Below are 15,559 nucleotides of genomic sequence, written 5' to 3'. Positions count from 1 at the left end.
CTAGTCTTTCAAAGAAAGAGGAGGCAGGGTAAAAGAATTAATATCTGAGTACCCACATTCAATGCACATGCTAAGCACTGTCCTTAGAGCCCCTCTCTTTTCTATTTTTCAATCTTATCTCACTTAATAATGACACTCACATGAAACACTACTGCTCTCAGAAGTTGAACACCTTTCTCAGGAACTCACAGCTAGTAAACATAGCTCGCATTCAGGCAGAGGCCTGTCCACACTACATACTCTTGGAAAGAAGTGGCTTCAGGCAGCTGCAAGGTGCTGGGTACCTTTGTGAGGACAGGCCTCCAGTGCTAGAAGAGCTGAGGAAACTGATGAGAGGATGAGAAAGGCAGGCAGATCCCCAAATATTCCACAGAAATTGTCCTTTTGCCCCTCCTAACAATGTTCTCTTGGGATATGGTTAGTAGAGAATAAGGACTATGTATTGAGTTACTGATGCTGTACAGTTGTCCCTCAGTATCTGCGGGGGGTTGGTTCTAGGACCCCTGTCATACTATAATCTGTGGATGCTCAAGACCCTTATTTATAAAATGGCATAGTATTTGCATACAACCTATGCACATCCTCCCGCATACTTTAAATCATCTCTAGAATATTTATAATACCTAATACAATGTAAACGCTATGTAAATAGTTACTGGCATGGCAAATTCAAGTTTTGCTTTTTGGAACTTTCTGGAATTTTTTTTCTTGAATATTTTTGATATGCAGTTGAACCCCAGGATGTGGAACCCACGAATACGGAGGGCTGACTTTACTGATCCACAATGGAAACAAAACTCTGTTTATGATAATAAAACTTCCCTGTTATAAGTTGCATTTAATTAATTAAATATTTCAAATTAATGATCTCCTTGAAATGCAGCCATGTGTTCAAATACTAAAAAGTACACCTCTTGCTTTTCTATTCCCTGAATGATGCCATGAATTCCTTATTTGAAAGGGATTCAAGACCTTACAATTTGCTTTTAAGTACTGAAAATTTGCAGTGTTATAGGCAATCTGAAATTACCTTAATTGACATAGAAGTCTTATTTATTACAAAGTTTTTGATATAAAGACTTCTTATCCTATTCAGCTAATCTTCTGAGAACATGCAAAAGGAAATGAGAAAATCTCAGGCAGGGAAAGCATCTGGCAGTATGGTTCACATTATAACACAGAGAAATACTTTCATTTAAAGAGCAGGGGTTAGTATTTGAAATCAATCCTTGCCAACTGTAGAATTGCTCCTAAAACCTAGTTCAGATAAGCAGGTTGACATTTTTTCTGCAAACATTCAGAGTAACTTTTATATTTTTTGGCAAGATCAAAACTAATATTTCTCATAAATTCACACAGGTGATTTACTAGTACATATTTGCCTCACTAGAGAGCCAAAGGAACAATGCTCTGAGAGTGATGACAAAAAGTTTATTTTACATGGAGGATAACATTTCTAGAGTACTCTTTACTTTCTCACTAAATCATTTCCCTTCAACTCTCCAAAGAGAGCTGCCACTATCATTTTTCCCCTCCTATACTATAATCACGCTAACCATCTCATCCACATATTTATTCCCCAAACATGCACTGAATTCTACTGTGTATCAGGCACACGTTGTACTGGGGATTCTACAGATGTGTTACTCAAAATATGGTCCACAGACTGGTGCTGGTTTGTGAAGGCATTGGTTACCAGTTTGCAACAACTATTTATTTATTTATTTTAAATTAAATTTCATTTTTTAACATCTTTATTGGAGTATAATTGCTTTACAATGGTGTGTTAGTTTCTGCTGTATAACAAAGTGAGTCAGCTATACGTATACATATATCCCCATAACCCCACCTTCTTGCGTTTCCCTCCCACCCCTCTAGGTGGTCACAAAGCACTGAGCTGATCTCCCCCGTGCTATGAGGCTGCTTCCCACTAGCTATCTATTTTACATTTGGTAGTGCATATATGTGACAAGTATTTAAAATTTTTAATAGCAATTTAGCAGAGTAATTTGAATGTTGATTCTAATAATAAATAAATAAAAATTTTGACTTTTATTTTCTATGTCATTTTTCTAATAATTCATTTTAGTTATTTTATAAAAATAATCAGTCTGTAAAAATAAAATATCAGTCTGTAAAGGATTAGAAGTAAAAACCTGGTTTGCTACCAGTAATAGTTTAAGAAGCATTGTTCTAGAGGACAGAAAGACCTCTACTCTTGCTTGACATGGGCACGGTTAATCCTATGTGACTGTCCAAAAAAAAAAAAAAAATCCTTCCATCCTCAGACACACACATTTCTGAGGAACATATAAGTTCAGGCTTTGTAAATAGGTTTGGGAATACTGATTTTTAAAAAAGGTTGTAAGTTAATAATATGTTAAAAGAAGAATGGAGAAGGGTGAGATAGGAAGGTAGGTCAAGTAGAAAGGACAATTTAATAAAGAACAGGAAATCAACAGGCAACCAGGAGGGTAGCAAGTATAATGAACTGCTATAAGTCTGGAGTGAAGAAGTTAAGAGGGTAACTCAAGGCTTACTGGAGGGAGGAAGACACCAAGTCTAGTCTCTGCCATCCTTTGCATTCTCCAGTCACCTCCTACCCTAGCTCCTAGGCACAGCCTATCCTCCAGCCATCCCTAATTGCTCTACTTCCCAAAGACAATATCTTCTTTTGCTTGAGTATTTAGCAGACCGCTGCTCCGCTCCCACCAGAATGGGCATCCCACCCTCCAGTACTCTCCTTAAGGACCCAGTGCTATGTCAACCTCTCTGATTACGTTCCCTGGTACACCCTGAGGCAAAGTTTTGATTCCTCCTCAGTGCACCTGTACACTTGTTTATACTTGCGTCACAGTACTTATCAGAACGTACCATGCATATAAGTCTGCAAGTCAAATTCCATTGGTACTATATTATTTATCCTTCTCTTCTCAGTGCTCAGCACATAATTGCCTCTCAAATATGTGTTGAACCACACTGAGCATCAGAGAGCGAGTCAGATGGGCTGATTAGAATTCTCATTCAGGCTGAGCAACCAGAAATCAAGGCTCACTGAAGAGTGTCTAGAAGCCAAACAAGGAGAGCTGCTCATTCAGGGTTCAGCAGACTATGGAAAGGCCAGATTAGAGATGGAGCTCAGCGAAAACCAAAAAGCAACAAACCAAAAAACCCCCATTCTCCTTAAGGAGAACAGTTAAGTCAGGAAGCTAAATTGCAGGTAAAAACACATTCGAGTTTAAAAGCCCATTCTGAAGTTGGATTCACGACTTGGCAGAGTACCTGTAAATTATACATGGGCATGTGGCTCATTACCTGTAGTCTGAGGAGTTTCAAGGTGGCTAGGATTTTCAGGCAGAATGGCTGACTAAGCACAAATGACATATGCTAATGTCTACTATGGCAGACCTGAGTAATAGGAGGCAAAGCTCCAATACCAAGGTCACAGGCATGAAGAAAAACTTCCCCCTCTCATTCCTCTGGGGTGGAAGCAGCTGCAATGACCAGCAGGAAACAAAGGGAGTTTCTGTTTAGTGGTATCCCGAACATTTTCATCATAGGAATGCCTTCCTTGGCTCCACTTACCTAGTTTTTGGTTGTGTTTTTTTCTTTTTGCTCTTGTTCTCTGTCCTTTAACACTCTGCCTTTATGATCTCTCCCCTCTCAAACTCTCTCTTCCTTGTTCACTCTCTGAACTCACTTCCTTCTCCTACTCCCGCTTTCATTAATTCTTAAATATCAAAGCCCTCCTCTTAGGCTCCTCCTGCACTAGCATTGGTTATACAGAGCATCCTATTTTTTAGTATATTTTAAGAACCGGTTCTAATTGATGGGCAGTTAAACATCTTTCTTTGACCAATAAGTTCCCAGTGATTTTTCCCTGTGGTACTTTTCCTATTTATGGGGACAAGGTGAGAAAATATAAACGGATCCCTGAGAAACCTGGTTTCAGTATCCTTGACACATAATATGCAGCACTGCAGTCAGTGGTGATATGCCTGTGAAATGATACTCTGGCCCTGGCAGAGGTACTATGCTTGGAAAGCATACAATCAAAATTCAAACTGGTCTGGGAACCAGTGGAGGCAAGAAATTTAGTAATGAGAAAAAGATCGCTATTTGAAACGTAACACAGTCCTCTCACTAGCAAAGTCAAACAGTGAAACAAACCTTTCTTTTTCTAGTAGGTCTATTATTCTACTGATATATGTGCAGTTATGTGCCTAAAACTGCTCAGAAACAAACTAGAATAGACATAACCAAAGAGATTCATAGAGACTCCCTTTGCATTTTTATTTGCTTCCCAGAACCACCTGATCAAAGAAGAGATAACAGAAGGCACTTTCCTGAGGTGCATTCCCAAAAGGATCAGCAACTGTTTCTTATACATTATTCAGAGGAATGGGGATATTACCTTAAATCCTATCGAAATCCACATTCGGAGATCCTGAATTTTACCTAGCTTTAAAAATGCTACAGTACTGAGAAATCAACTTCCTCAAATTACAGCCATCTTTAAAAAAAAAAAAAAGCAAAGCCAAAGATGATTTTGGCTTTCAAATGGAACATACGTGTCATGTAGGGGGCTTTTTTTTTTTTTTTTTTTTTTTGCGGTACACTGGCCTCTCACTGTTGTGGCCTCTCCCATTGTGGAGCACAGGCTACAGACGCGCAGGCTCAGCAGCCATGGCTCACAGGCCTAGCCGCTCCGCGGCATGTGGGATCTTCCCGGGGCACGAACCCGTGTCCCCTGCATTGGCAGGCAGATTCTCAACCACTGCGCCATCAGGGAAGCCCTAGGGGGCTTATTTTGCTATCACTCCAACAGCCATAATTACTTCCCAGAATTGTGAAAAAGGCTTCAGATGTCTAATCTGGAGTAAAAAAAAAAGGATCACTATGACTCTGGCTTTATCAACACCCCGAAACCTGAAACCTACAAATTTGCAAAATAGAAAGCAACCCTGCACTTCAAAACAAAGATAAATAAGTAACTTTAACAATGTTATAGTAAGCATAATACAGCTATAGAGCTATAGTTTTTAAAGTTAGTTGGCATATATTATTCCACTCAAATTTCATAACACCTCTGTAAGGCAGACAGAGCAAGCATCTTTGTTTTACAGGTGTTAAGCAACTTGCACAAAGCTGGATAAGCTTAAATAAGTGACTTCCATCCTTTAGTAAAATCTACCTACTCTTCTAATCTCTGCTTTCTCAAATCACCAGATTTCTTGGAAGAGTAATCTATTCTTGCTGAATTTATTTCCTCATCTAGTATCCATTTTTTTTTTTTTTTTTTTTTTTTTTTTAGTATCCATTTTTTAATCTTGGCAAATGATAGTTAATTTGTTTCCCCAAACACCTACTATTCTCAAAATCTGCTATTCTCAAAAAGATCACCAGTGACCTACAAGGTATTATGGGACTTCCAGTAGTCTCAAATATTCAATGAGTGAATGAAATTTCCAGCAATTTCAAGGACTTGTTTTTTTTTTTTTTTTTTTATGCGTTACGCGGGCCTCTCACTGTTGTGGCCTCTCCCGTCGCGGAGGACAGGCTCCGGACGCGCAGGCCCAGCGGCCATGGCTCATGGGCCCAGCCGCTCCGCGGCATGTGGGATCCTCCCAGACCGGGGCACGAACCCGTGTCCCCTGCATCGGCAGGCGGACTCTCAACCACTGCGCCACCAGGGAAGCCCAAGGACTTGTTTTTGATCCTCATTCTTCCTCATTCTTGACTCCAACTCCCCTCTGAAACCCTCTCTTTCCTCATTTTTCATGCCATCACCTTCCTTCCTCTCTTACTCCCCAGTATCTTTATTTTTACTTATGTATGTATGTATGTATGTTTGGCTGTGTTGGGTCTTCGTTGCTGCACACTGGCTTTCTCTAGTTGTGGCGAGCTGGGGCTACTCTTCGTTGCGGTGCGCGGGCTTCTCATTGCGGTAGCTTCTCTTGTTGTGGAGCATGGGCTCTAGGCGTGCAGGCTTCAATAGTTGTGGCACACGGGCTCAGCAGTTGTGGTTCGCGGGCTCTAGAGCGCAGGCTCAGTAGTTGTGGTGCACGGGCTTAGTTGCTCCGCAGCATGCGGGATCTTCCTGGGCCAGGGATCGAACCCATGTCCCCTGTGTTGGCAGGTGGATTCTTAACCACTGCGCCACCAGGGAAGTCCTCCCCAGTATCCTTAAAACTAAACTGCTCAACAGCTACTCATCATCCAAGATGCGATTCAAATGACAATTCTGAAGTCTTCCAGAACACCTCCAGCAGCAGGTCCCACATTACTTCTGAGGTTCCACAGTACTTCATACTACTAGGCACTAATCACACTATATTTTGATTGTTAACATCTCTGTCTCTGTCTCTCCCTCCCTCCCTCATAAAAGTTCTTTGGATATAGAAACTGGCTTATCATTTCGTATCTCTTGGGTTTAGCAAATTACCTGGCACTTATAGACCCTGTAAACACATGTCTGAATGAACCACCAGATAAGTGGCAGCAGTAAGGCCTCTGCCTTTATCCTTCTCACAGAAGGTGGCTCAAAAGCAAAGGCTTTTTTTTTTTTTTTTTTTTTTTGCAGTACGCGGGCCTCTCACTGCTGTGGCCTCTCCCGTTGCAGAGCACAGGCTCCGGACACACAGGCTCAGCGGCCACAGCTCACGGGCCCAGCCGCTCCGCGGCATGTGGGATCCTCCCGGACCAGGGCACGAACCCGCGTCCCCTGCATCGGGAGGCAGACTCCCAACCACTGCGCCACAAGGGAAGCCCCAAAGCAAAGGCTTTTAAATCTCTTACTTCTTATTCCATGAAAGTAAGTGATCAGGCTTGATTCTCACATTTAGTCCCTTAAAAAATTTTTTTTCTTTTCCTTGCAGTGATCTATTAACCACCCTTTCCAAGTAGAACAGTCAGACAGGTAGCGGTGCCACACATGGTATAATAGTTATGACTCCTACAATTTGCCCATCCACTCTCTACCATGTGAGGACACAGGGAGAAGGCGGACATCTGTAAGCCAGGAATCAAATCAGTCAGTACCTTGATTTTGGACTTCCTAGCCTCCAGAACTGTTGAGAAATAAATGTCTGCTGTATTTTGGTATTTTGTTGTGGCAGTCCTAGCAGAAAAATACATGCTGCTTCAATAGTTTCTGGAAAAATGTCTTTTTTTCAGCTAACGCTAATTGTTAGAAAATTCTTCCTTACCCCAAGCTAAATCCTGCCCTCTGTATCTGAGAGGTGAGGAAAAACAAAGAAGAATATAGGGGATGTGATCGCTATGGAAGAGAATAATGTTCAAGTGAAAAATAAATCTGTGACTTAAACACTGAGGAAAAATTTTAAACTCAAAATCGATAATACGGTAACAAAAATAAATTCTCCAGAGAGGAATCAGGGTGTACTACACAAAACAGTAGTTTGTAGAAAGACAAACCAAGGTTTAAATTAAGGTTCTGACTTCATCTGAGTGACAACCTTGTCAATCCTTATTTCCCCCATTTATAAAGTATGGATAATAATGTGTAGAGTTGTAATATTGTAATAATATGTGAAAGTGCTTTGAAAAACTGAAAAAGACTACAAGAATGTCAAATATTATTAGGTTATCCCCTTTCTTCTTGTGGCTATATTTAAAGTGTTATTTATATTAGAGCTATTTATGTTTAGTTCTCTAGACTTTATCCAAATTCAGAGGCAAAAATTGCTCTCCCTAACTTTGAAATCAGTGGATCCGCAATGCACTAAACAAAATACATCATTAATACTGAGTAGTATTAATCTAAAAAGAGTTGTCTGAAAAACAAAAAGGAAACAATATCATGTTTTAATTATTTCAAGTCACACAAAAAATGTTTTGCCTATTTTAGGTGTAGTACATACCTTAATAGAAATATTGCTGAAAAGAGTCCTTGTTAACTAAGAAAGGTTGTCACCAAATCAAAGGATTGCAGTGTTGAAAGGATTTGAGTCCTTCTGGAGTTCATCTACTCTAATGCCTTATCTGATGCATACATAATTTCCTTCTGCAATACTCCTGATGGACAGGCATCCATCTGGTGCTTAAAATATTTTCTGAAATAATTTTTTTCTTCAGGTAACTCTAATTATTAAAACTGGGCTAAACTCTGTCCCCTGTAACTTCTAACCTTGTATCCTCTGAGAGCCACACAGAACACATTTACTTTTTCTTCTTTAGACAGGTATTTTTTTTTTTTGGCTGCACTGGGTCTTCATTGCTGCGCGTGAGCTTTCTCTAGTTGAGGCGAGTGGGGGCTACTCTTTGTTGCGGTGAGCAGGCTTCTCATTGTGGTGTCTTCTCTTGTTGCAGAGCACAGGCTTCAGTAGTTGTGGTGCACGGGCTTAGTTGCTCCGCGACGTGGGATCTTCCTGGACCAGGGCTCTAACCCGTGTCCCCTGCATTGGCAAGCGGATTCTTGACCGCTGTGCCACCAGGGAAGCCCCTAGAACAGTTTTTTAAACTTTAGAATACTCATATCCTTTGCCCAACTCATCTTCAGGTTAATCCTCCTCAGTTCTCCAGTTATTGCACTGACATGTTTCAAGTGCCTCTCCTCTGGACCAGTTCCACTTTGCTGTACCCCTCCCCCCCACAGCAGCCTAAGCAAATTCCTCTATAAACAGCGTGCTTATTTAGTCCAATCCACTGAGATCTTTATGGATATTGGACTATAAGAAAATATATTTGCTTTTCCTCTCAGCTTCAAAATTATCAGCAGATCAAAAGCAAAAGAAGAATGTTGCTCCTAAAATCTTGATAATTTGAGTTTTAAACATTCAAGCAATGGCTGGAACAGTCAGATTACCAGAAAGATGGCCTTCCCTTTACAATATCTTCCTATGATGCTAAAGCTCAGGAATAGGGACAGGTCCATACTTTAAGAAGTCAAGGCCTCCTCTAACATGGGGATTTGTGGATGCAGAGTGCTAACAAGTGAAGCCTGTGAGGCAAAAGTGAGGTCAAGCCTAATAAGAACCTAGAGCTGGCAAACCTCAGCCCTATTGACAGTCCTTTACCAAATACAGTGATGATACAACCAGAACTTTCCATGAGAGTCTTACCATATTCTGTTTCATTTTTCCAGAGGTTAATATAATATTTCACTAGAAACACAATCCTGGGAAGAAATTTAGAAGGTCTGAAGAAGACTATAAGTATCTAATTATATTCCAAATTCCTCCCCCAAATGCAAAAGCAGCAATTCCTGTTTAAAAATCCTAAATAACAAAATCAATAGGACGTTATAGTCATTTAATCCATTCAGGATAACGATAACAACTTCTCGGAGCCCATGCAGGAGGATTCTGGAGCACAAACTATCGATCACAATCTACATGAAGTCTATTACTAGACAATCTGTGATCAACACACTCTGTGTATTTATTGGCTGTATGGGTGGTATGTTTTGGTTGCTTTCCCAAAATTTGAGTTGATAAGATAAAAACTGTATTTTAGGAATTATAAACCCCAGACTCATTTTTAACACTTGGCCAAGGCACCTCTTAGGCAATACTGACATTCAAGAAAAGTTCAACAGTCTACTATTCTTAACAAGGAAATCTAAGTGAATAGAAGATGTAAAGCCAACTATTTTTGACTGGAGGTAAAGTTAAAGATCAAGGTGCTGTGAGAAAGAGAATGTGGGAGATCCAGGAGCAAACTATGGAGAGGAAATGCAAGAACACAAGTGAAAGGTGCTTTCAGAAACCTTCTGAGCCAAACTGGTTCTTTTTTTGCTCACCTGCCATAAATTGGAATGTGATTAGCTGCTAGAAAACAAGCTAAACAGTAGGTACACAACAATGCTTCTCAACTGATTAGTTTCTTCAGAGGCAAAACAGATATTACAGTTGCTCAGTTAGAAAGAGAATGATAGCATGAAGTCATTGGTTATACCTCAGAAAAATAAGTGGTTTTACAGAAATATTAACGCTATTATTATCGTTAATAATATTAAGTATTAATAAAAAAATAATACAGCAGTCAACCCTCTAAAGAAATGAAATGGATAGTGAGGTTCAGAGTTTGAGTGCTCTGCCTCGGCTCACAGTGGTGCGGGTAATAAAGTCTGAACCTAGAGTCCACTGGTGACAGCTCTCTGCTTTACTGAGCTTACATGAAAACTTTTGATAGATATCAATTACTTTCCATAAAGGTCTCTCTCTCTCTCACACACACACATACACACACACACACAAACACACAGACACACACACACAGAGCAAATGAAGCATCCCTTTTCCACAATAGTTGTCAACACTGAATATTATCAGTCTTTTAAATTTTTGTCAGTTAATTGGGAAAAAAGGGATAGTCTGTTATTTTAATAGGGTTGAACATCTCTGAATTTATTCATTGGTCATTTGCATCTTTCTTCTGTGAACTATTTGTTCATATCCTTTGCCCACTTTGAGTTAAATATTTATCTTATTGATTTGCAGGCAGTCATTTATATTCTGGATATTATATTAATATCTGGAGTATAAGTAAAGAAAGAAATGGAGACAATTAGCTAATCTTTAAAAAAATTAAATCTGCTTCATACCTTATACCCAAGCAAATTCCAGATGGATCAAAAATAATGAAATCATAAAAGCATAATCCTTTCTTATGGCAATGTGTCAGTTTCTTGGTATAATTTAGTAAAGTTATGGACTTATGTTGAGGAAAAAGTAATTTGAACAGGCCGAACACGGCATTACAGCCTATACTAGAAAACTAGTATAAGAAGACTTTTAGTGACAAATCTACGTCACTGAAAGCAACTATCTTTGAAAATTATGAACGTGGTAAATTTATTAAGTTTAAAAGCTTTAAAATAATACTTATGATTCCATTTTTTTTTTTATTTTTTATTTTTTTGCGGTATGCGGGCCTCTCACTGTTGTGGCCTCTCCCATTGTGGAGCACAGGCTCCAAACACGCAGGCTCAGCGGCCATGGCTCACAGGCCCAGCCGCTCCGCGGCATGTGGGATCCTCCCGGACCAGGGCACGAACCTGTGTCCCCTGCATCGGCAGGCGGACTCTCAACCACTGCGCCACCAGGGAAGCCCCCCATTTTAATAAAAGGAAAAACATTAGGTACATCAGAAGGCTATATTGAAATATTAACAAAGGTCATTTCTAGGTAGCTTGAATTTGTAAAAGAAAAATTCAATACTATTTTAAAAAATGCATTGCTCTTGAAGATATCCCTTCTAAACAGACACAAAGATGGTTAGACTTCTGGAAAGAAGGGTTTGTGACTCATTCATTTTTACGTCCTTTAAGCGCACAGTGCCTGTTCAGAAGTCTCCCGAAAGACCTTTGTTGAATGAATGAAATGGGGAACGCAGGATTTACAAACAAAATCTCCATAACAGCTACTTAAAACACTCAAATTCAAAACTTTGCAGGAGAATCATATTTGTTCCCCAAGTAATATTTCATTCACTTTATAAACTTTAGTTTATAACTACAAAATGTTATGTTTTTAACAAACAAGAAAGAAATGTAAGATTCTTAATGTGTATGAGCTAAAAGCAGTGGGGTGGAGATGATGTGAAAAAGAAATCTTGGGAATTCCCTGGTGGTCCAGTGGTTAGGGCTCCGAGCTTCCACTGCAGGGGGCACAGGTTTGATCCCTGGTCAGGGAACTGAGATCCCACAAGCCCGTGTGGCCAAAAAAAAAAAAAAAAATTTTAAATATTTTATTTTTGAAAAGACTTATGACAAATATAAAAGTTTATGTTGAATTCTCTCAGACACAAAGACTATCCCTGATTTATGAAGTATGTTATTCATACTTACTGAGTATCTATTATGGGCATATGGGCAAGCTTCTATTTGTATAAAAAGGGCATGAATATTTACAAGGTACTTATAATATGACTTCAAACACATAACTCTGTTCATGACATATCAATCCTATTGTAAACTGTACTAAATCATACTATAAAACTATAATAATTGAACTAATGCGTACAGGAAAGGAATGGGAAGAGATAAACAGACCGATGAAACAGAAATATTCCAAAAATAAACCCATGTCTTATGGAGACTTAGTATTTGACAAAGATAGCTTTCAAAACAGAGGGGAAAGGATGGCCTAACTACTTAGTACACAGAGTGGACAACTGGCTATCCAAATAGCAAAGGAAGTTAGATTTCTACCACATACCATCTGTGTAAATACATTTCAGATGGATTAAAGAGCTAAACATTACAAAGAGAAAAAAACAGGCTATTTAATTAACCTGAAGATAAGGAAGGTCTTCTTAAACGAGACACAAAATTCAGAAGCCACATGAATAATACTGATGAATTTGAAGTGATAATTTAAAATTTCTGTTCAACAAAAAACAGACAAGCAATACATTGAGAGAAAAGATGTGCAACGTACAATACAGGCAAAGGATTGATACTACAAGAAAGAACACCTACAAAGCAGTAAGAAAAATAAACAATTCAATATCAATAAGCAATTCATGAAGAAAAAGAAATGGCCAAACAGAAGATTCTGTGACTTCTCTACTAACAACAACGACAACCATAATAGCTAATACATAATGCTTACTAGGCATCAGGAGCTTGGCTACGTGCTTTCAATATCAACTCATTTAATCCTCCCAACAACCCTAGGAGATAAGGTATTATTTTTATCCCTTTTTACAGTGGAAAAAATTGTGGCAGCAGTTAAAGAAGCTGCTCAGGGACACACAACCAGGAGTGCAGGGCTAGAATTCCAATGCTGAGAGTATAGCTCTACAGGCCAGTATAGCACCGAACCACTATCCTATATGACCTCTCCAGGGATCCAGGCATCAGGGAAATACAAATTAAAACAAGATGTCATCTGTTGTTCAAACTGACAAAAATAAAAAAGACCAACATAGTCAATGTGGCAAATGAGTATTATCAACATTGTTGGTAGAAGAATAAAATGGTGATTTCTTTTTGTAGTAAAAACTCTTCAGAAACAGATGCTGTGAAAGTTCAGAAAAACAATTTATGCAATAAAAGGTGGACAGTAGTCAGGTAGTTTCTTACTAAAATGTTAATTTTATTTTCTCCTGAAGGTAGTAACAAATCCTAGAACTCCTTTCCTTTTCTCTCTTAATTCTCAGATGTCAATAAAGGCCACCAGAGGATGAGCATTCCTTTGCTCCCATGCTAACTGTTTTTTGGTGGCTGCTTCCCTTGTGATTTAATCAGCCCAGGTCAATTTTTCCCTGAAAACCTGTTTCTTGATGCACTAAACGACACAGATTCTGCTTTCTATTCTTTTCCATATTTGTCCCTTAGCCTCTTTCTCAAGAGCCAAAGTTTCTCTTGAACAAGGTTCAAGAGACAAGACTGAAGGTGAGAAGCTCAAACTTTACCTTTTTGGGGTGTTCAAAAGCCATTAAAAAGACTCTTACTTTCAGCAACAATGTTAACTCCAGACAAAAACATGGCTTGTGAAATCTCTCAATTCTCCATAGTCTCCAGTTTACTGTTTACAGCATAAACGTTAAGTAATAATATAAATTACTTAAGGGAAAAATAAAATCCATGTCATAGCTTTTCTACTACTTCAGCCATGCCTATCTACTTATAGGCACTATTATGAAGAGAAACACGGGAAGGTACATGGAGCTATAAAAGAGGCTGTTACTAAACATCACTGCATAAAAGTACTGAAAGTCCATCATGAATGGCAGTATGTAAAGGCCTTCCCTTAAAAAAAAAACACAGCAGGTCAGCTTCCATTTGAAAAGTTTCATTTGTACATCCAAAACTTCCTGTAACTTTTTTGCTGTCGTGTTCTAAAACTTACTACCAACTTGGTTTCTGATTATGACAAAGCAATTAAAATTTGCAGGGGTGAAATGGACACTGTGGAAACACACTGGCAGCTCAGAGAACTGAGTGCCTGACGAAACCTCCAGGAGAGGAACCCTACATCGTCACTGAGAGACAAATTTAAGAGTGTTCCATATTGTAGCCATAGGATGTAAGAAGAGATTAAGGTCAGCAGGAAAATGTAAGACTGGAACGAACGAGATTGCGTTTTTTCATCTGTATCATATGGTCACAGATTAACATTCCATTAAAACACAAAGCTTCACTACGGAAGGGGAGAAGGTTGCACCCGCGGCACCACCACAGGCCTGAGGCAATGATTTCGATATCCTGCTAAATGCTACCGTGTCCCCAACGTCATCAAATAATTGCTGGACAGCTCCACCATGTCTACGCGTCAACCACACAAAATCGAGGGAGCAGACACCTTTGCCAGGAGTCCCAGTGCAAAACCATAATAACTCCTCAAGGCTTCGCACGCACAAATTTAGGGCTCTCATTTCGCTGGAAAGAAAACTGAGGAGCTGAGGGAGAAGCAGCGACCGTCCAGTGCCTCCAAGGGCCAAGACAGAGTTACGATGAGGTCCACCTCGGACTTCTCACTCCCCACCTTCCTCCACTCCAACCCTGGAAAGAGCCACAAGTGAGCAAGAGAAGTTGTGGAAACAAGACCGGGGTTGGGGGGCGGGAATAGGAGGGGAGAACCCGAGAGAGTTCAACACCAGCGCCTGCATTTGTCCCACACAAGGTCACTCGCTCCAAGTCACTTTTCCCTGCTGCCCTGGTGGGCTTCCCGCCAAAGAGGCAGCTAGGCTTCGAGGCCAGCCCACCGCGCCCCCTCGGCCCTCCCCTGCGGGCCGCAGACCCTTCCCGGCCTCTCTTCTCGGACCCAAGCGCGCCTCCCGACACCTGTCTCCGACGCCCGGCCCCTCTCTCAGCCCAATTCCGCGGCTCCTCCGCCTCTACCCACGGGGCCCCCATCAAACTCCCCTCCCTCCCTCCGGACGCCCCTTTCCCCGCCTCCCGCGCCCGGTCCCGCCGGCGGCCTGGGACGGCGTTCCTTTTTTCCCTTCCCGCCGCCCTCTCCTCGGGTGCCCACCTGGCGCGGCCGGCCCCCAGCCGGTCTCCTCAGTGAGCGGCCGCCTCCCAAGTCCTCCCGGCCCAGCCCCGCTCCCGGGAGGATACAGTTTGAAGCCCCTCAGGATCTCCCTGGCCCGCTCGTCCTTGGTTGACATGATGCGGCGGCCGCCGCCTGCGACTCTCCCACGCTGGCCCGGCGGAGCCTCGTAGACTGTGCCCAGGAGCCGAGGACTGAGCCGCAGCCCGGCCTGCAGACCTCGGGCGAGCAGCGACAGCGTCCAGACCCGGACCGACCTCTTTTCCCTCAGCTCCCGCTCCTGATCCCTTCTCCTTCCCTCTAGCCTCGGAGCGCCCGCTCTGAAGCCAATGGAAAGCCCACCTCGGCGATTGGCATCTTGATCAACCAATAGAAACATTCAGCGGCTTCGCAGGGGGACGGAGAGCGTCAATGGGAAGGGCCCTCCCCGGGAAGTCCCGTAGGACAAAATTTTCATTTGGTGTTGTTGCCTAGAGTTTGACCCTGCGGAGGGTTGGCTTCAGATCTGCAGAGGCTCGCTTCGAGGCCGCTCCTGCCGCTGGGCACAGTAGGGCTCTGAGATAACGGCAGGTTGCCCTGTGAGATGTGGCGGAGAC

The 15,559-nt window shown here is 41.3% G+C and overlaps 1 protein-coding gene across 1 annotated transcript in view; it reads right to left on the bottom strand.

The window, feature by feature from the left end:
• Positions 1–15,288, bottom strand: part of PDE6D (phosphodiesterase 6D) — a 52,911-nt gene extending 37,623 nt beyond the window's left edge. The window contains exon 1 of the mRNA XM_032638531.1: positions 15,032–15,288. Within this exon, the coding sequence (XP_032494422.1) occupies positions 15,032–15,081 (50 nt within the window). The 5' untranslated portion in view covers positions 15,082–15,288. The remainder of the gene's footprint in view (positions 1–15,031) is intronic.
• Between the last annotated feature and the right edge of the window lie 271 nt (positions 15,289–15,559).

The sequence above is a fragment of the Phocoena sinus genome, chromosome 7, assembly GCF_008692025.1.
Source record: "Phocoena sinus isolate mPhoSin1 chromosome 7, mPhoSin1.pri, whole genome shotgun sequence".
NCBI classification, from domain to species: domain Eukaryota; kingdom Metazoa; phylum Chordata; class Mammalia; order Artiodactyla; family Phocoenidae; genus Phocoena; species Phocoena sinus.
This window is presented reverse-complemented; position numbering and strand designations above follow the sequence as displayed.